Below are 22,052 nucleotides of genomic sequence, written 5' to 3' on the forward strand. Positions count from 1 at the left end.
GTTTTTGCGTTTTTCCTTTATAGGGTACAGGAGATACAGGAGATAATACCAGAATGGTACAGGAGATAATACAGTGGTGCCCCGCAAGATGAACGCCTCGCAAGACGGAAAACCCGCTAGACGAAAGGGTTTTCCGTTTTGGAGGTGCTTCGCAAGACGAATTTCCCTATGGGCTTGCTTTGCAAGACGAAAATGTCTTGCGAGTTCCTGCGGGGTTTTTTTCCCTTTTCCCCCCCTTTTCCTAAGCCCTAAGCCGCTTATCAGCTGATCCGCTGATAAGCCGCTTATCAGCTGGTCTGCTAAAAGCCGCTAAACCGGTAATAGCGCTAATCTGCTAAGCTGTCAATGGGCTTGTTTCGCAAGGCGAAAAAACCGCTATACGAAGAGCCTCACGGAACGGATTAATTTCGTCTTGCGAGGCACCACTGTACCAGAATGACGTCACAAAATCTGGATCTATGGAATTGGGTGGCTAGTCTTCAGGTGTCTGACTGTTCTGTTCAAGACAGGTGGAAAGACACCACCATGGGCCATATACTCTGCCCAAATGGCACCTTAGGAAAGATGTAAGGACTCACCTCGCATCTCAAGTCCTTCAGGCACTGATGTCTAAGCATGTAGGAGGTGTGGGGCTGTTCCATGGCTGACCACCTCCTGTTTGGTGGGAGATCTAACTGGGATTGTAAATACACACTCCACTAAAGGCACTCACAAGCCTCCTTGTGATTAGGAGCCCCATTTGTGTAGGGTTCCCACAATCCCTTTGCAGACCTCCCTGCTCAAACAGAAACTCTAGTGTTGGAGGGGATGAGGGCAGCATGTGTGCACCTGCCCCTTCTGCAGTTAGGCCACATTCACACCATACATGTAAAGCACAATATCACTTGAAACATTCACCGCCTCCCCCAGAGAGTTCTGGAAGCTGTAGTGCCACAATCCCTCTCCAAAAGAACTCTGGGAATTGTATGGGGAAGATGGGCCTCCCAACACACTCAGCACCCTTAGCAAACTGCAGCTCCCATAATTCTTTGGGGGAAGCTGTGACTCTTTAAATTAGTAGCTGCGTTTTAAATATATGGTGTCAATATGGTCTAAGGCAGGCTTCCTCAAACTCTGCCCTCCAGATGTTTTTGGGCTACAACTCCCATGACCCCTAGCTAGCAGGACCAGTGGTCAGGGATAATGGGAACTGTAGTCTCAAAACATCTGGAGGGCCGAGGCTGAGGAAGCCTGGTCTAAAGCATCTATAATGCTTTACGGGGACAACAGCCATACACGTAGTAATCTAGCACGGGACGGGCTGTTCTGAATGACAGCAGCTTTTCAAAGTTTCAGGCAAATGTGTTTCTCTCCCTCTCATCACAAGCTTTTATGTGGAAGTGTTAGGGCAGCTTCCCCCAAGCTGGTGACCTCTAGATGTTTTAGACTACAATACCATTATCCTTGGCAATTGGCCATAGCGATTGGGGATGACTGAAGTCCAACATAATCCAGGCTGGAGAAGGCTCTGTGAGGGAAATCTGACCTTCACAGATACTGTAGGTGGTCGGTCAAAATAAGCTACCAAGTTGTTACTGTTTGTGCTTTTTGTCTGTTTGAATTTGGGCACATGCAAATTACCCAGAAATAACAAAAACAAATAGTATTGCTTTCCTGTGCCTTCATTATTATTATTATTATTATTATTATTTAGTTCCACATTAAGTTACAATATTGAACTACAAAGCATAGAAGCCTGGGTGTAGGAGCTCAGCTGCCTGTTTGTGATGCATTAAAAAGCATATATATATATTTCTAGTATATATATAACAGCTGCCTGTGAACAAAAACCCACAAATTGGTCAGTCATAGACATCTGGTTTTCACATAAAATTTAAATAAGGATACATTTCTCATTAACTGAACATTGCTTTTTTTTTTTTTTTTTGGTCCATTCTAAAAAAAACCAGTCGCTTTGTGACGGAATCAGTTCCTTCCTGTGAAAGTCATTCAAATATCTCCTGCTGAAAAGAGGTGGTGGCTCAAAGGGGAAAGGAGGAGTAATTTCTTCAAAACAGAAACACAGCAGCACAGGAGTTAAACCAGGTACAAGTGAAGATGCAGACAGGAAGACACAGTACTAGGTGAAAACATCATTGATGCAACTTTTCAAACCCGACTTCTCCAGCCTGGTGTCCTCAGTTTTAGACTGCAGTGCCAATCAGCTACATTTGACTTTGGCAGCTGCAAGGCTGTCAGTCCTGGAGGGCACCAGTTTGGGAACGGCAGTGACAATCATCTAAGATAAATCCCCTCCTTGCTACCCTTTATTTTCAAATATCCATTCATGCAGGTAGCAAGCTGCGGTCCTACACTAGCGTGTTGTATATAAACAAACCTTGCGTTCCTGTTCATATGAAAGTAGCTGGAAGCATTCATTGCAGATGACGATGATATGAGCTCTGTAATATGAACATTCACTTTGGAGAGGTCCGTGTTCCACTGAGTAGGGGAGGGAATAGGGCAGCCATTTTTCTGCTCATAAGAGGCTGCCCTGCCCTGACTACTACAGCTGTCACTTTTTTTCCTGGAGTTTCAGTTGAACTGTACAAGTTCTGATCATCGGTGCCATACAAAGCCCACGGCCTGCCTTGAGGCAGAGGGTGAGAGTACAGACACCATTTCTGAGACCTATGGAGTGTAGACAGCTATCTTCTACTGGGGAGTACCGTATTTTTCGTCCTATAGGGCGCACCGGCCCATAGGATGCACCTCGTTTTTTGGGGTGGGGAATGAATAAAAAAAAATTATTCCCCCCCCCAGCCGCGGCTGCCGCCCCAAGCCTTGCACACGCCTGCCCGAAGCACGGGGCACCCTCCGGAGGGCTCCACGTGCTTCGGGCTGCAGGCTGCCGCCCCAAGCCTCGCGCGCCCGGCGGGACCTCCCGCCGGGCGCGCGAGGCTTGCAGACACTCGCCCGAAGCACGCGAGCCCTCCGGAGGGCTCCCTGTGCTTCGAGCAACAGGCTGCCGCCCCAAGCCTTGCGCGCTCGGCGGGAGCTCCTGCCGAGTGCGCAAGGCTTGCAGACACTCGCCCGAAGCACGGGGAGCCCTCCGGAGGGCTCCGCGTGCTTCGGGCGGCAGGCTCCCGCCCCAAGCCTCGCGCGCCCGGCGAGAGCTCCTGCCGGGCGCGCAAGGCTTGCAGACACTCACCGGGGTTGCAGGCTGCTGCCAGCAAGCCTTGTGAGCCCGCAGGAACTCCCGCCGGGCTTGCAAGGCTTGCGGATAGCTTCCTGAAGCCTGGAGAGCGAGAGGGGTCGGTGCGCACCGATGCCTCTCGCTCTCCAGGCTTCAGCAAAAGCCTGCATTCGCCCCATAGGACGCACACACTTTTCCCCTTCATTTTTGGAGGGGAAAAAGTGCGTCCTATGGGGCGAAAAATACGGTACATAATAAAAGGGTCGTGCCCTTTCTCTATTAATGTTTTTTGTGCTTTCCTTCTTTCAGGAATCTTGGAGGGGACAGCCTTGTAGGACAGCAGGTATCCTGAATTTATTTACCAGTGGTTTAAAGGGCACATACACTCTACTTGTGTCCTCCTTACGCCCTGCTATGGACTGGGTGTCCTGCATGGATGAAAGAACCTCTTCCCCTTGAGATACTGCTGGACTCCCAGTGTCCAAAGCTGAAGTGGTCATTGGTGATGGGAATTATAGTCAATTCACAGCTTCTGTACCCTTGATCTATTGGCACTGACAAAAACAATGCTCATCTTCATCAGCCTAAACCTGTAAATATGCAAATTATCAACCCATAACTGGCTCTGAGTGAAATACATTGTTGGCTTATTGGAAAATATTGAGATATTTTTTGACTGGGGTGAAAGAATGATGAGGACAAGTGTAGAAGGGAATAGGATACAAAGGGCAGACAAGACAATGACCAGAGGGGGAATTTAACAGATACAAAGGAAAGTTGAGTCATACCATCCAGTTCTGTGTTCTTTTACTGCTTAGAAGGCTTTGCTTCCAAATTCACAACCCTGTGCATGAAACCATGAGAGCTAAGAACTGGGGTTGTTTTTGTTTGTTTGTTTGTTTAATGAAAAGTAAGCAACATGAAGCAACTCAATCTTAGTGCGGCACAGTATGTGGAATGCATATATTAGGGCTGGGCAATAATCTGGTTTTCAACATTGTGATATTGCCACAGCTGAACATCGTGATATACCAATATATCACAATGTCTGAAATAAGGATGGAGCTATGTAGAGGTGTTGGTTGGCTTCACAGTTTTTCCTGCATTGTGATTTTTGCCAGCAACTGCTCTTGTGATTTGCTGCTCCCTGCAGGAGGCAGGGAAGAGCTCAGCCGACAAGAGTTAACATCGTGATTTTTGCATAGCAACATACATACATACATACATACATACATACATTATGATTTATGATATTTTGCCAGGTCAAAAATTATGAACCCGATACCATGAAATGGACTTCAAACCAGTTTTGGATGATATATCGTCCAGTCCGAACACACACCATGATTTGTGATTTATGAAACTTATATCACCATATGGCCTTCAAACGGGTTTTGGACAATATATTGATATATTGCCCAGCCCTAGCATATATAATTGTACTCTGACAGTATCTCATGGGAAGTCACCAACCAGAGGAAGAACCTTTTGCATTTAACCATTACTCTTATCCCTATTTTTATCTAAACGCAGAAACAGGCAAATCTTTAGTCTCTTTGTTTTTGCTGCAGTAGACTAATACCATTACCCCCTGGAAACTAAAGAAAATATTTCTGTATTAAATATAAAAATCTAGGGTTTGGAGACTACAGTAACGAAGGCTGCTGCTCTGTCTACACTGAAGGTAATTTAAAATAGAATATATGCTTACGGAAACAATAAACAGTAGCAATGTTTGCTACAGTTTGGCTAGTCTCAGTAGTTTATAGCTAATTTCACATTCAAACATTTAGTAAATCTGAACTTTAGATTCTTAATCAGACAAGTCTAGAAGGAAATCTACATTGCAATCTGATGACTAATCAGGAATGATATTAAAGCTACAGCTGTAAACATTTCCTCATTCATAAACCTGGTTTAATTCATCTGGATTTATGAATGTGTGAATGCATTAGAACTTGGTCCTTCTGTTGCCCTATGTTCAAACCATCATTCTCCCTATTTTCAGTGCGAGTGCCATTGTTTATGTAGACAAAACACCACATATACAGAAGAGGGAGATAGCTGCAGGTTTGGGAAGAGCTCAAGAAGAACAGAGGATATTTAAGGAAAACAACCACCACCCAAAATAACTGCTGAAGCCTGAAGGTGCTCAAGGGCCACAGAATGCTTTCTGAGGATGGAATGGAATATCCGGGGGGAGGGCACTGAACAGGAACTCTCCACACTGCAACATTTTGTTGAAGGCCCCACTTGTCTTTTATACTCTTTACTTTGGGGGCCAAATGAACATGTTGCGTTTGTTACAAAGTCCTTTACAACAGCACAGTCCCTAACATTGCTGAAAGGTCATCCAACTAACATAGCTGAAATCTGTTTAAAGATGCACAGTTCAGCACTGTTGTTCAGCCTGATCGAGCGATGGAGATCTGCATGCAGCAGAAAGTTTCTGTATAGGTATCACTTGCCAGATCAGGAAGCACAGGCATAAATGAGATGTGCATCTCAGTGTGGATGCCAGCATCCATACTTCATGGTTTTCAATGGGTGTGAAGTGCATATCCAAGCCACAGTCTGGCACAATAGCCATGTGTCAATGTCTAAAAAACAAAACATTACTACTGCTAGGAGGGGCCATTATTTATCGTTCAGGTTACGCTCTCCTTTTGCACATTAAAAAGTCTCTCAAAAAATAATTTGCCAACCACATTGATGGTTCAAGAATATGAAAATACTTGACAGGTCTTGTACTTGTAACACTACAGGCCCTGCTCCGTTTTAAATATAACTTTAGTGTCTTTCTGAGATTCATCTCAAAAATATCGCCTTGGCATTTCTTCTAGAAATGGAAGGTGGTATATAAATTATTTCAATCATTATAGTCATCATCTCAAAAATAGGTTCATTTGGGTGAATCTGTGGGGAAGAGTGATTATTAGCTTCCAAATAAGAAAGGAAAAAAGCCTTAACTAGAATACAGGTTTCACTTTAAACATAAACAACAACACTTTACCTCGTTTGGTGGGAATAAGGATATGGCAACTGGGGTTCTGCAGCTCCCCAGTAGCAAGATGATGGCACAAGTGATGAACAGCTTTCATCATCTCCCTCCCTTTCTGACACTCCAGCTCCCATTTCCAAAGTGCATTTTGACCTTGGGCCTCAGCAAGTCCTGAAAGGATCCAAAAGGTGCTTTCCTAAGGTGAGTGAGGGTCTAATCCGAGTGATCAAGAGCAGCAGGGACACCACGAGTCAAGATTCATTCACTGTCTCTGGAAAGAAGATCTCCTGGCACCTCCGGACTGTGTCTTGCGGAGACTGGATACTGTGCCCCACCGTGCGAGGGTCGTCATAGATTTCATAATCATTCCCACCCTAAGGATAAGAAGAATCTTGACTATTGGGTGCTTAGAATTAGGATGCTGGACGTGGTGGTTAAAATGAGCAGGCAAGTATATAATACCGTAAGCCCACAACCTGGGCGCATTTAACATGTGCACGTTCAAGCTCAGTGAATAAAAAGGGGGCAGAAAGAGAGTGGGTGTCCAGGAAAAAAGACTTTGGCAATCCCACCTGCCATTAAACCCAATGTGTTTGGACTATACACAATTTTGGCTTTAGGTGTATTCCCTCTGTAAGTTGCAGCCTTACTATACTTGAAAAACACAGACTCGTTTCCGAGCACAATTCAAAGTGTTGGTGCTGACCTTTAAAGCCCTCAACAGCCCCTGCCCAGTATACCTGAAGGAGCGTCTCCACCCCCATCGTTCAACTCAGACTCTGAGGTCCAGCGCCAAAGGCCTTCTGGTGGTTTCCCTCACTGCAAGAAGCGAGGCTGCAGGGAACCAGGCAGAGGGCCTTCTCAGTAGTGGTGTCCACCCTGTGGAATGCCGTCCCATCAGATGTGAAGGAAATAAACAACTATTGTACTTTTAGAAGACATCTGAAGGCAGCCCTGTTTAGGGAAGTTTTTAATGTTTGATGTTTTATCGTGTTTTTAATATTCTGTTGGGAGCCGCCCAGAGTGGCTGGGGAAACCCAGCTAGATTGGCAGGGTATAAATAATCATCACCACCATCCAATTTCCACCCCCCATTAAGGCAGAATATGAGTCCCCCTGCCAGACCTCAGATTTATTTATTTACTTCAAGGCATATATGCCACACCTTCACCCAAAAATGGATAGCTTTATACCAGTTGCTGGAAATCACAAGTCAGCAGAATGCTGTTGCACTCAGGCCCCACTTCCCTTAGACATCTGATTGGCCACGGTGAAAATGCAATGATGGACTAGGTATTTTTGCACTACAATCCTCATCGCCTGTGACCAACTGGGGCCAATGAGAGTTGGAATTCAGCAACATCTGGAGCGTCTCAGGATTATCACCCTTGCCGGGAGGCTCAAGCCATCTAAAACTGGCAAGGAATTGAAAATAATGCAGAGGTGGGCAGCGAGACACAAAAATCACTGCTTCTGGAAAGCACTGTATTTATTGAGCCCTGGAAACAGTATCTCCCCCCCCCCACTCCTCTCCTGCTCCCTTCTAATCCTGAACTTGGGTTGTGTGGTGCCTATCGGATCAGAAGGTGGTTTCTGCATACCCAAGGGACTGCGTACCCTAGAATTTGTAAATTGAAGTATTTCCTGTGGGACCTGACTTCATGTAAAACCTAATCTGAAGTGATGCTGCTGCTCATGGTATTGATTTTCCCCTGTCATGCATCAGTAGTCATGACCTCACATGCTGACAGATGCTGTCAGGGAGGGAGGAGAGCCAATGAACCACGCTATTGCAGGCATGTTTTATATAAGTGTATCCATGTGTAGGTTGTTGTGTTTTTTTTTAAAAAAAAAGAGGGTTGGGTGTGCTTAACTGGTGAATCCAATCTCTGCAGAGCACCCACACCAGATAATCAGAATGTGACCACAATGCACCTGAAAGCAATTACGCAAGGGCTGAATAGTGGGCTGCATTGTCTGCACAGTAAGATTCATGATGAGCATGTGGGACAAATGTTGCCCACTTTCTTTTCTCCTTCCTTGCAAAGCTTCTGTGCAGACAGGTAAAGGTAAAGATAAGGGACCCGTGGACAGTTAAGTCCAGTCAAAGGCAACTATGGGGTGCGGTGCTCATCTCGTTTTCAGGCTGAGGGAGCTGGTGTTTGTCCACAGACAGCTTTCCAGGTCATGTGGCCATCATGACTAAACCGCTTCTGGCACAACGGAACAGTGTGACGGAAACCAGAGTGTGCACAGAAACGCTGTTTACCTTCCCGCCACAGCGGTACCTATTTATCTACTTGCACTGTTCCAACATTGGGACACCAGATGGCGCTGATGAGCTAAAATAGTTCCCTATGAAATTTTCCATTGTGAGCTTTAAAATGGTTTTCTTCAGAGCATTTTCAGAGTGTTTTTTTAAAGCTGTGTAAGGTAAAGGTAAAAGGCAAAAGATCATGGGATGACTATGGGGTGCAGCACTCATTTTGCTTTCAGGCCAAAGGAGCTGGGTGTTTGTCCACAGGCAGCTTTCCAGGTCATGTGGCCAGCGTGACTAAACCATTTCTGGTGCAATAGAACACCGTGACGGAAAGCAGAGTGCATGGAAATGCCGTTTACCTTCCCGCCACAGCGGAACCTATTTATCTACATGCACCGGTGTGCTTTCGAAATGCTAGGTTGGCAGGAGCTGGGACAGAGCAACGGGAGCTCACCCCATCGCGGGGATTTGAACCACCAAGCTTCTGCACTGTCTGCACTGTAAGATTCATTGTGTTCATGTGATACAAAAGTTGCCCACTTCTTTTTCTCCTTCCTCGCAAAGCTTCTGTGCAGACAAATCCCTTTAGAGATGTTGAAATGAAATGGCACCTGAACAGATGTCTTAGCATTTTCCAGTCACCAGAAGAGGGCACTGTTAGTTTATACTTGCTTTCATGCAGTCCAGGTACCAACTTGTAAGGCTGGAAAATGCGAACGAGAGCCACTTCAAACCTTACAGCAAATGCTCCCATCACACATCAGTTGTGTCTTTTCTGAAACATCCAAAGGGCATTTGAACATCTGAAAACAGGCTTTCAGCCATGGTCCCCAGGTTTATTTACCAAATGTTTTGAAATATACAAATGCCCTTTAAACATTGTAGAAAAGACACAGTTGAGCCACAGTGGAAATGGGAGTCTGCTGGTTATTTTAATGCAATTTAGCCCTGCGGAGAGCCTGCCAGTTTAGATATGGACAGCTTTATCTTCCTCGATCCCACACAGGACTTGGCCCCTTGTCAAAGAACAGGGCTTTGGTCAGATTTACTTACTGGACTTGTCTCATTCCCAAAGAAATGGATGGTGTCGAATCTCTCATCCTCAAGGATATCGAGGCAATAGCGCTTGTCCCAGCCCTCAGGGAAGACATCAAAGCTGATCATCCCACCTGCCAGAGGGGGAAAGTGTGATGGAATTAAGGGAAACAGACTGAAGGTGGAGGCTTGCAGGAAAAAGATCTCCCCTCAACACCTCAGGTGCAAATGGCTTTGGTAGAATAAATTGTTCCGTGATAGATGGTCATGTACCATGGCTGCCAGCCTGCCTGCTTCTCTGACACATTAATTCAGTAGCTGCCGTTTCTATGGCAATGGGACGGAATGGCGTCAGCAAGGCCCCATCAGCCAAAGGCACAAACAAGAAACAGTTGGCTGGGGAAGTGTGAGGAGCAGGAGCTAATGACTTCTCAGAAAAAATATCTATAAGGGGGAAGGGTGGCTCTCAAGCTTTTTGGCTGGAGGGCTGGCAGGGAACCCTATTCTAAAGTGTTCTTATCTTCTAAGTACGACTGGGCAGGGAAAGGAGAGTCTGTTAACTGTGGGACGAATGTAAAATGCAGGACAGAGCAAAGGACTTTTGCCATGAGACCTCATTCGCTGTCAGTTTGGCAGTACTACAGCTGTATTCCAGATAAATTATTCTGGCATGCTGGTGGCAACAGCTCCAATAGCAACTGCCCCCACCACAAATAAAGGAAATATGGCCACCTGCCAGCCCCCTAGTAAGGGACAAAGAGCCCATTATTGCCTGCACTGTACTCCTAGTCAGTCAAATGTTAGCCACATGAAGGATGTACAAATGATTAGGCCCACAATTTCAGGTTTATGAGTACAGCCATTTCCCCCTTCAGTCTGCTGCTGAACGCGTAGAGGTCAGAGGGGTGGCAGTAAAGGGGACACACATACTTGGGGGGGGGCAGGAGCACAGAGGGCTAACATATGGATAGGGCTGCACCCAAAACAGTGCGTTGCTGCCAGACCACTGGAATATTAGGCAGAGCGCTGCTAGCCACAGACCATGCTCTGATCCTGGCAATTCTTGGCAAAGAAAGTGATCCCTCAGTTAAAACAGCAGTCCTTCCAAGAACACTAACTTGGAAGTATGTTTCACTCAATTAAATGGGGGTTATGTCTAAAAGGTTTGAGGGTTTTAGAATAGTATGGAAAAGAAACTCATTGCAGACAGGGATCACCACAGGGAAACCTCTTTTAAGTCCTGTAACAAAGCACTTATCCAGTTTTTTAAACATAAACCATGCTAGGTATTTTGCTTTTCTAAGACTCCAAAACTAATTGTACCAAGCATCCAAAGTCACTTTAAAAAAAATAATTTTTTTTGTCAGTTTCTAGCACAAGAATAACGAATTTGTGTGCACAAAAGAACAACACAGTCAAAACGAGAATATATGCATATTCTTCTTGAATACAAAATCAATTGTTTTTCCTATCCATTCCTCCCAAACCACAGAGAGGACTAAGAAAACTCTCACCTCGGGAAAACCGCAGGCCTTTGCCAGCAAATTCCCTCTGCAGGGCAGCTACAAACTTCTCTCGAATCCTCTCTTTCTGTAAAGGAGATGAACAGAAAACAAGTGAGAGAGGACTGGAGAGGGATAAGGAAACATCCCCCTCAATTACTTTGATCTTTCTCAGATCCCACTTTCCCCCATGAAACACAGTATTTTGTGTTTGTGCCTTGCAATTTCTTTCAAGAACTGTGACCAGTCAGAATAATATTCCTGTTTAGCGCCAGCTTATAGGCAAGGTACCCTAGCAACAGGCTTAATACTTAGAACACACACACACACACACACACACACACACACACACACACACCACCCTGGGGTTCTAACAGGCTCCAGTGTGCCACAAATACATTTGGAGCCTAATGCTTATTATTTACCTTGTCCAGTTCTGAAAATTCTATTCGTTCTTCCAAAGTGCAGCTTCGACCAATAGGAGAGATGTTCAACATCCCATTGCGAAATTCAATAAACGTCCCCCTGATAATTTTTTTTTAAAAGGGGAAGAGAGAAGGAGAAACTTGAGTATGTGGTTGTAAAACAAAGGACAGTTCTGTTGCACAGCCTCATGATTTCTTTAACATGAAGTCAAGCAGAATTTTCCCGCCATGATACAACACAAGGTCAAACTAATCGCAAGAAGAGGGACCTCTACCTTGCTTATGGTGTGTGGCATGCAACCTTTCCTAAGAGAGCTGATCATAGATTCCTCATGGCCCTTGCCTATCACATCTTACTTTTCCCAAGGTAATTTTCCCCCCTACGAGAGCTGGAGCTATTGGAAGTAAATGCCTAGAATACCACTCTTTAATGTTTCATTTATTCAGGATGCAAAATTCCCATGGACAATGTTGGGCACAGCATTATAGTGTAGCAAAATAACATAAACTGAGTCGAGGTTAACCTGTTTTTCTAGAAAGTGGTACTCACAAGACACAACATCGGTGAAGGCTAAGTTAAATCAACTGCACACAGAGTTGCTTTCATTCTGCTCTAAACACTCTTTAAAAATATATAGAAGGATATTGGAAAAAGTGGGGAAACAATAGCAACTAGACAGCATAGTGAATACAGAGAAATGAGTTTAAACTCCAGAAAGGAAGGAATTTCTTCTTAACATGTTACCCAACTCTAAGAACAGTTATGCAATGAAATCAAGTGCTGAAAGAAATTGTGGAATATTTCCCTTTCAGGTATTCAATAAAACAGTGGAAAGGTTTCTGTTGGATATTATTTGAAAATTAAGGTTCTTTGTTTAAGTCGGGCGGGCTGGATTATCATCTTTGTGGTTCTAAATACTCACATAGTATCTGGAAAATAAAAAGAGAGACCTGAATCCTTTGATAAATTAACTTAAGGAAGGAAAGCCCCTCCCCAAGCTCAAAGTGACACGCTTGTACTAAAAAGTCTCTCTGGAGAAATTGGGGCACTTCCTGAACAATGGGACTGGGACACTTCGTTAAGGAGACAAGCCAGAGTCTGCATGCCCTGGAATAAGGAAGCACCATTACCGTTTCTTGGGCAGCTTTAGAAGTGCCATGTAGTTGAGGCAGAAGTTGATCAGATCCTGCAGAAGTTCTTCCCCAAGGTGGTTCTGGATAGCCTGTAAAAAAAACAACAACACCAAAGGTCACACTGAGCCAACAGAGTGAAATTCTCTTACCAAATCCACCCACATTGTGAACATCAGAACAGGTTGTTTTATTATATGTTGAATGGAACAAAAATGAAAAGAGAGGGGCAGCACCAAAAGGACCAGTAAATCCAGGAAAAAAGGAAGTGAAGATTCAAAATGCTGCTTGAGAATTTTATTTTGTGCTGTAATGTGCTCAACATGTTTTTGACATATCACCTTGCACTAAAAGAAATCACAATAAGGATTAGATGTCCACATTCCTGCATTGCAGGGGGTTGGACTGGATGATCGTTGGGGTCCCTTCCAAGTCTAAATGCATTTATCTAAGGCCTGAGGAGGGACTTTCCTGCTATGGGAAGAGCCAGGAGCAACAGATTGTCCAGTTGCTCCTGTGAGGAGATACTGTGTCCTCTTAGGGACTAAAACATCGGGGACTCCATAGCCCTAAGTTATACTATATATAATATATATGAAAAGTACTGAATATTAATATCCTTATAAATAATACCCATACAAATACCTTACATATTTGATATAACATGCATATCTTTATGTAAAAATTATTAGCTCTGATATTGAGTACTCTTTAACATAATCTTTATTGTCATTTCTGAGTGCCCCTGAAGATGCCAGAAAGATGTTGGGCATATTACTTCACGAATTAAAATTGTTCAAGCATTACTTCAAAGTTTTGCCTCCTTTTTTGGAGGGGGGAGGGAAACCCTTCCTCAATAAAATACTGACTTATCGGATAACTGTATGGAGCCAGATAACCTGAGAGACTTTGGATACCATCATCTCTCTCTGAGAGATTTGGCAGAGAAGGAGGGTGAGAGGAGGAGGAAATTTGCAGCCTTGGTGGCAGAGCACAAAGTGGTGGGGCCTACCTGCTTGGAGACCAGTTGCCCATTCTTGTACTGCACCGTGCCATTTTCTGCAAAGACGTAATCAAACTTGTCGATAACTGTGGGGAATAGATTTGTAGGGGCAAAAAGGATGTTGAGGAGAAGAAGTGAAGGAAGGGAAATGAAGGTGAGAGAGAAATATCAATCGGTCAGATGGATAGGGCTGCAAGGGAAGTGGATGCTGAATCGCAGGATCTCTGTGGTTTTATTCTGACACTTCAGCAAAATTTGATTTGAGGTGCCCTGAAAATAGTGATGCTCATGAATGCCGGCAGTGATGCTCCCATTTTACAGATGAAGGTGTGCAAGTTGCTGAGTGAGAACTCAATCATCTGACAGACACAGCAACAAAGCTGGATTGTGCCTGCCCATGTTCTCTTTGTCTGGCCTCCCCCACTTTTCCATTTGGAACGACGTCTCAGTAACTCAGAGTGCAACCCTGAGCTTGTTTACTCAGAAGCACGTGTCTCTGTGCTCAATGAAGCTTACTTGTAAGCAAATGTGCACAGATCTGCAGCTACAGGTTATTTCACACTGGCCTTTCCCAGCAGTGATAAAAAGGCCAGTGCTGAATCAGCAGTTCACTTTCCGTTTAAGGGAACATTAGGTTATCTCACCTTTTCTCTAGTCTAGAAGGAAGGTTTTAGAATCTGATATTATTCTTTGTTACTGGGGGAAGGGGCAATGGAGGGGAATGCAAAGGCATGGAACAACCGTTCTGCTTTACTTCTGCGAATGGATGCAAGTCTTGCATTTAGGACCACGGGCTCAGAGGAACCCCACCAGCTAAGTCTGGAAACATGGGCTGTGAATGAACTCATGATGCCATTTACTGTAGGATGCCCTCCAACCTTATTAGGATTATTGCAGTCCAGATAGGATTGACTGTTCGCAGTATAAATACAACAGGTGGATCAGCTGGTGGCCTCCTTCTCTGGAAGCTGCTTCTATTCCATATGGTGCTGCGTTGCAAGTGCCTGTAGTTTTCTAGATCCCTGTTTCTATCTTTGTACCAAACAAATATCCCATGATGCCCTTGGCTCTGTCCCCATCTCCGCCTTTCCCCATCGCCTCAGTACCTCCCTCTTTGCTGTGCTGCTGTTCCTGCTTTCTCTGCTGGGACCTTCATCTGTCTCCCCTCGTGATGTACCTGCATTGGAATAAGTCAGGCACACAGCTCTTGTTGGACCTGATCAAGAGGATGCTGAAACTGCATTGGGCCAATTTAAATCCACCCCTTATAGATCTGGGATATAATGAGATGTCTTGGAAATCCTGAACTGAAAGTGCAGTGGGTAATGCTGCAGATATAGGGAGCAGGATAGAGAGAAGCTACAGGTGTTTGTCCTGCCCATGTGGCTCTGGAGGCCGGTTAACCCACTTTCGAAGGCCAGAGCTGATTCCACTTCCCACCAGTCCGAAGCCACAGGAGAACATGCTGAGTTTCCAAGGACTATTTGGAACCTTCCAATACTGAGTTTGGCTTTGTGGATCTGCAGTACAGTTATGTTACAGTACCACAGAAATGCCACGACTGTCTTGGGTTTGATTCCAATATGCAGAAACAGTACATGGATATTCCTTCCCAGCCTGTACCACTTCAGAGTGGTAGAAAATCACACATTGGAATGCCACTGCACATAAAACAAAACTCTTCAGATGGGGCCTGTTTGGGTGAAGTTTAGGCCCAAACCTCTCCCACACTAGCTTTCCTTGAAAAAGGATGGAGGTCCATGGAGTCACATGATCCCCACCCCTGCAGTCTGAAGTGGTGCAGTCCACAGCAGCTATGCCATGTGATTTCCTCTGCGTGTGTCAATTTGCCCACCAATATGACTGCTACGATTGCTTGATTTTGCAGCAGGTCATCGTTCTGCCCGGACGCTGAGGTCCAGCGCCGAGGGCCTTCTGGCGGTTCCCTCATTGCAAGAAGCAAAGCTACAGGGAACCAGGCAGAGGGCCTTCTCGGTAGTGGCGTCCGCCCTGTGGAATGCCCTCCCATCAGATGTCAAAGCGATAAATAACTACCTGACATTCAGAAGACATCCTAAGGCAGCCCTGTTCAGGGAAGTTTTTAATCTGTGATATTTTACTGTATTTTTGGTTTCTATGGAAGCCGCCAAGAGTGGCTGGAGAAACCCAGCCAGATGGGTGGGGTACAAATAAATTATTATTATTATTATTATTATTATCATTATTATTATTATTATTAGCTATGCTTCCATTAAACAAAAGCACCTAGAGAGCAGAAGTGTGTATTGCTCACCTTCATCTCCTTCACCCAGCTGCTCAGCTATCTTGGAGTAGTCTGAGCCACCCACTACCCCAATTGACACTCTCGTACGCAGCTCTTGAAGAAACTCGTCTACTTCAGGCTTAATTTTCTGGAGGGAAAAGGAGAAAGAGTGGTAGTTATTGGCATGCCAGCAGGAAACAAAAACTACTGAGAGACCTGTGTTGCATTAGAGCAGCCTTCCCCAAGCTGGTGTCCTCCATATGTTGTGCACAGCAACTCCCATCTGATCAGCACTGGGTGGGGCAATGGGAAGTCGTAGTGCCAAACATCTGGATGGCGTCATGTTGCAAAAGGCTGCCTAGAGATTAACAAACTCATTGCAGCACCAATGAGCATTTGTAACCTGGAACAACAGAGAAATGCCAGGAGAGCTTGTGGATTTATGCCATAGAAGTGGAAGGCTCTTGTACAGCAAAGCTGAACAATCAGCAAAACGAAGAGACCGAATACTCTCTTCTTTTTCTTCCTAGTTGGGCTTTGATATCATAAAGCAGGTGTGAGGAACCTCAGGCCTTCCAGATGTTGATGAACTACAATTCCTACTCCTGTGGCTAAAAATATTAACTGAATGGTCAAAGTGGTTAATCAATTAATTGTTTAATACGTGATTTTGAAAAAGATTTATTGCCCACTGCTACATGACAGCAGTCACAAAATTAAAAGACGCCTGCTCCTTGGGAGAAGAGCAATGACAAACCTAGACAGCATCTTAAAAAGCAGAGACATCACCTTGCCAACAAAGGTCCATATAGTTAAAGCTATTGTTTTCCCAGCAGTGATGTATGGAAGTGAGAGCTGGACCATAAAGAAGGCTGATCGCTGAAGAATTGATGCTTTTGAATTATGGTGCTGGAGGAGACTCTTGAGAGTCCCGTGGACTGCAAGAAGATCAAACTTCTCCATTCTTAAGAAAATCAGCCCTGAGTGCTCACTGGAAGGACAGATCCTGAAGCTGAGGCTCCAATACTTTGGCCACCTCATGAGAAGAGAAGACTCCCTGGAAAAGACCCTGATGTTGGGAAAGATGGAGGGTACAAGGAGAAGGGGACGACAGAGGACGAGATGGTTGGATAGTGTTCTTGAAGCTACCAGCATGAGTTTGACCAAACTGTAGGAGGCAGTGGAAGACAGGAGTGCCTGGCGTGCTCTGGTCCATGGGGTCACGAAGAGTTGGACACAACTAAACGACTAAACAACAACAACACTTGAAGCACTGGCACGATAGCCAGATAAGCCCACCAGGACCCACTGACAAGAGGAGGGGGCCTGCCAGAGGACACTTCAAACAGTCCCCTCTCAAACCTGGAGCCAGCCCTGCCACTGACTATCATCAGAAACACTTGTGAACTGAACTGTAACATTTATTTACACTGGTGAAAATTCACCTATCACTTCAAAGCAAAAAAGCAAGGAACCTCTTAATGATCCAACCTCTAGCTGTTGGGAACAAAACCATATATTCTTCAGCAACCTACAAGAGTCAACTTAAAACACACACACACACACACACACATTTCATCTAGCATGTTTTGCAAATGAGTTTAGATATGGCAGTAGCAGACTTTAAAAAACACCATCTGCACCTAATTTATGTCTCTTACTTTGCAAAATCCACACGGCACCAGCATCCTGCCACAATTAAAATATTAGATGGTTAAATGAACAACCAAACACTTAAGGGTCAAGCTGGTCTAATTCAAAGGCATCGTCAACAGAGCAATGGGAGCTCACATGATCTGCATGCAAAGGAAGCCACTCTGCCAACTCTTCAGAGTTGCTTGGACATACTCTCCCATCCACAGCGAAGCAAACTGCCTGTAGTGCGCCAAATCCAATGCTTCTGGACATGCCCTATGCCCCCCAAGAGAGATAAGACTAGTATCTGAGTAAATCAACATTGTGATCACAAGGCAAATCATATTTAGATTGTCTCCTTGGTTGTTTTCCCACTAGGATTTTATCACCTAGTGAATCTAAAAATAAATAAATTCAAAGGGTGGAGTGAATGGACACAGCCAAGGCTTTGCCATGCAGCAGAATGTAGGGACCTTCTTCAAGCAGCATTATGAAGGAACAGATGAAGGCAGCAACTGATGTCCCAAACCTGCAGCAAGACTTAAAGCAGCGTTCGGGGACCTTTGCTCTCCAGATGTTGTAGCCAGTGATCAGTGATGACTGGAGTTTGAGTCAAACAACATCTGGAGGGCTACAGGTTTATCCTTAGTGGGTAGGGCACCATTTGCACTCCAGGCAGCCAAATGGTTTGGGCTGACAGTGGTTATAGCATCATATATTTGTGAATGGTTAGTGGCAACAGCTGTCTAATTGTACTCTGGAGTTCCCTTAAGAGCTTATCAGTTCTCCAATGAGAATATCAATAATGGCAAGCATCTTTGACTGACAGCTTGCCTGATATTATCAGTATTTCCCTGCCATGTGCAGCATCAGGTGAATCCTGTGGAACTTCCAGGTTGTTGTGATACAGAACCACCCCACACAATTTCTTTAGTCTGCTGTCCAAGTGGACCAGTTAGGCCCTTCCTGAACCTTGGCGTACATGCAATCTGAGCCCTCCTCTGAGATGTCCTGTAGGTCAGGAACATCCCATGAACTTAGCCCCTCAACCACCCATCTCCCAATTTCCAAAGAGTGTTACGCTTGCTTTCTTGTGTATGTGCAATGTCCACCACAGCCCACCTGGTCCTGGACTCCATAAATACTAAATTCGGTGCCTCCGGGGCCAATCAGAGGTGGAGGGGATGATGCCAGGAAGGTCATTTGGCCTGAGCCTCAAGCTCAAAGGGGGCCTGAGATTTAGACACCTTCAATTTTTTGCAGTGGATGAGTTTTGCTGCTTGTTTCTATACACATTGGACCAAAATGTGACACGTTCTCTCAGCTCAGTTCAGCAAATTTGGGCATATCAATGCAGTTTAATGCATTATTTTGCTTAAAATTTAATGGAATGCATCAAATCTTTTTATTTGATGTGTTGAAAGTGTCTTCTGTTCAAGGAAGTGCTACTTTACCCTTTGAGCTAGAATCTTGTGACACAGACATGAAACAATCTGACACATGCAAGAAGTTGCATAAGAGAAGCTTAAGGACTGCTATTCCACCCACCAATCTGGCACTGCACATGTGTTCTTGGAACAACACTAGCAGCTCTTTTACTTCCATGTGCAATACTTTGGATCCAGGCCAGTGGTTAATACTTTGAGGTGGCTTTCTTTTAATTTTGTTTTCATCCTTCCAAAGAACAGTAACAATTAAAGTTGATTAAATCCAATTGCCTGACACATCCACCTTGGAGTTTGAGGAGGTGGAAAGGCTTAAAACTGAAGACTAGTCTCTACATTGGACATAATCAACTGCTAAGGCTTTTTCCTGCACTTGTGTGCAACTATAGTCTGAACATATGTACTGGGCTCCAAGCCAGCAGGGACCCAAAACTCTTAGCTTTTGTTTTTTAAAAAAAATTAGTCAACCAGACATCTATTAAAAAAAGTTAGAAAGCAAACTGTGGAGTCAACACTGTAAGCCTTATTAGGAAAATAAACAGCTGTTGCTAAAGTCTTTTAATCACTTTTGTTAAGTAACCAGAGGAAGAAAAGCTGATATAGGACTTGGAAAGGGAGCCTCCCAGAGCATCAGAAAAAAAATAAGAGAAGCTTGCTATTGTTGCTGCCAGTCTGACACTGGATGGAGGAGAAGAATCTGCTTTTTTTTTTTTTTTTTTTTTTTTACTACTAATACTACTACTTACTTTATTTTTCTTATGAAATTTTGCACCCCTAAGAATTGTGCATCCAGGGCAATCGCCCCTGTTATGTCACTGCGATTATGCTATGCCACTGCAATTAAGCAGCAGTTCTTGCCAATGCAAGGACCCAACCCACATACAGCATACAGGACCCAGGAAATCCTGTTCGCATCCCTGCCTCCAAGTTCCAGATCCTAGGACCAAGAAGTAAGTAATCAGATAGTCCCATTCTGCCTTGCTTGTGAGCTTCCTAGAGTTTGCACCTAGCTGACCAGTTTGTGGAAACCAATAGCTCAAGCCTATGTTTGCTCAAAAGTTGCTCCCAGCGTGTCCGGCGGCGCTAAGACTGCAGTCCTCGCTCGGGCACTCTTGCTAGGAAGCAAACCCCACCGAACACAGCGGGACTTCCTTCCGAAGAGACCTGCAGAGGATCGCGCGCTTAAGTGCTGCAATATTGCAGGTGCACGTCGGCGGTCCGGTCCAATGTGCACCATTCTTACGTAACCGTCTAGCGGAGATGCCCTGCAGCGAAGCCCAGACATGACCCGGCAGCCTGCCTGCATCCTGACGGACCTCTTGGCCCGCGGTTGAACTCTTTCGTAACCGGTTGCAGGAAGGAGAAGAAGGGGGGGGGGCAGGAGGAGCGTCGCTCTTGCCTTCCCTTCTGCCGGGCTTGGGCGAGCTGGCTCCGGACTCCGATCCAGACAGCAGCTCTAGCGCCAGAACCCGAGCGCAGCCGCCCAGTCATCTGGGCGCAGGAAAGGCGCGACTCCGGCGTGGGGTCTCCATTCATTCCAAAGATCGCCCAAGGGCGACCCGGGCGCGCCGTCGAAGCAGGGGGGAGGGATCGGGGTGGGGGGATCCGCTACCTGGCGAGGCGGGGTGAGGGTCCCATCCACGTCGAAGAGGCACAGGATCCGCTCCCGGCTCCCGGTGGCAGCCATTGCAGCCGCGGGACTCCTTCCCTCCCTCCCTCCCTCCTCGGCGGCGGCGGCGGCGGCGGCGGCTCCTTCGCAGGGACGAGGCTGCAGTTGGCAGGGAGGCGGGAAGGAGGCGGGAGGGAGGCGGCGGCCCGAAGGCGACCCAACTGCGGCGCGAAGGGCCGCCCATGTGACTCGTGTAAACCGGCCTGGCAACACGTACACCCGCCGGGGGGGGGGGCGGAGGGGCCTCGGCGCCAAGCGCAGGCTGGCCGGCTCGCTCGGCGGGACCTCGGCGCGGCTCCTTCCCGAGGAAAAGGACGCAGAGCCGGGCAAAGATTGCCGCCGTTTCCCTCCGGCGGCGGCGGCGGCGTAAGGGACGCCCGCGGTACTTCTCTTAACGTGTTGCCATAGTCGTCTTGGTTTTCCCGCCATCACGTTTTAGCAAGGAGAAGAAACCGATGCTTGTCACAGAACAAAAACACTTCCACGAGGAATTCTGTGTTTTCAGCAGTAAGCCGCCTCGAGTCCCTGTCAGGGGAAAAGGCGGGATATAAAAATACATGTAGTAGTAGTAGTAGTAGTAGTAGTAGTAGTAATAATAATAATAATATCGGTAATAATAATACGTCGTATGTGAAACTCCATACATACCAGGTAGACAAAAGGATGTCAGAAAAACTGCAAGTAGGTCAGAGGCACCGGCTAAGGTAAATGGGAAATTAGAAACAGGAATACAGTATAAGAATCAAGGCTATGGCAGCCTTCTCCTCCAACTCTGCTCTCCAGATTTTTGGGCTACAAGTCCCACCAGTCCCAGGGTTGATGGAAGTTGTAGCCCAAAGCAGATTCTGGATGGCACTAGATTGTCTGGGTATTATCCGCCTCCCACTGATATTCCCTTCCACATTAATGCTACTTACTTTAGCATTGTCATGCCATAACAAACAGCACCTTCCCTTTCTTTGTTTATTGCATTAGTCATTTTAGGTGGCTGCTGGAAGGTTTCACACTAATATTTCACCCTGATGCAATTAGGGACATGATCAGAGCTGGCCCTGAACATTTTGCTGCCTGAAGCAAAGGACAAACGGGCTTCCTTTAGTCCATGTACACATGTTGGCCGGTTGAATCTTCATTCAACTGGTTCTTTGCTCAAAGTATCATGATATATTTTTACCAGCCACCTCAGTCTCTGTCAAGCAGTATGAGATTCCAGGGGTTTTGACACTTAACCAGGGTTTGTGCTTCCTTTGGGAAAAATGAGGCACAGTGTAGACTGTAGTCTCTTTTTGAAATATGGTTTCTTTACACATATTTACACCTGAGTCTGGATGGAGAGAGGGTTCTGTGCATCACATCTCAAGAGGGGCTTGCTCCCCACAGCAGCACAGCTTTGGATTCAAAAGTAACCAGAATACCGTATCTATGTCTCCGCCACACAGATTGTCCATCAGTTTGCATGGCATCTGGCCCCACCCTTTTAGTTCACCAAAACCAGGCTTCCTCAACTT

At 45.7% G+C, this 22,052-nt stretch overlaps 1 protein-coding gene and 1 long non-coding RNA gene across 2 annotated transcripts; one reads left to right on the forward strand and one right to left on the reverse strand.

Annotated features, from left to right (window-relative positions):
- The first annotated feature begins 434 nt into the window (after nt 1-434).
- On the forward strand, nt 435-5,790 carry LOC309350664. Its single transcript, XR_014160484.1, has 2 exons — nt 435-2,718; nt 3,437-5,790. It is a non-coding gene; the product is annotated as an uncharacterized lncRNA (long non-coding RNA).
- PMM1 (phosphomannomutase 1) lies at nt 4,054-21,057 on the reverse strand. Its single transcript, XM_081877645.1, has 8 exons — nt 20,488-21,057; nt 15,826-15,943; nt 13,542-13,618; nt 12,530-12,621; nt 11,399-11,498; nt 10,986-11,061; nt 9,490-9,605; nt 4,054-6,550 (listed from the first exon to the last, which is right to left on the reverse strand). The coding sequence occupies exons 1-8, from the start codon at nt 20,971-20,973 to the stop codon at nt 6,428-6,430; spliced, it is 1,188 nt and encodes a 395-aa protein (XP_081733771.1). The 5' UTR covers nt 20,974-21,057; the 3' UTR covers nt 4,054-6,427.
- Between the last annotated feature and the right edge of the window lie 995 nt (nt 21,058-22,052).

This window comes from Podarcis erhardii (assembly GCF_964252035.2).
Source record: "Podarcis erhardii genome assembly, chromosome: 10".
NCBI lineage: Eukaryota > Metazoa > Chordata > Lepidosauria > Squamata > Lacertidae > Podarcis > Podarcis erhardii.

Excerpts from the sequence above, each read along its gene's own strand:
- PMM1 (XM_081877645.1), bottom strand. The coding sequence starts at position 20,973 with ATGGCGGGAAAACCAAGACGACTATGGCAACACGTTAAGAGAAGTACC. Across the intron at positions 15,944-20,487 it reads CCCTCACCCCGCCTCGCCAG|AAAATTAAGCCTGAAGTAGA; the intron begins GTAGCGGATCCC and ends TTTTCCCTCCAG. Across the intron at positions 12,622-13,541 it reads GGCAACTGGTCTCCAAGCAG|GCTATCCAGAACCACCTTGG; the intron begins GTAGGCCCCACC and ends TTTTTTTTACAG.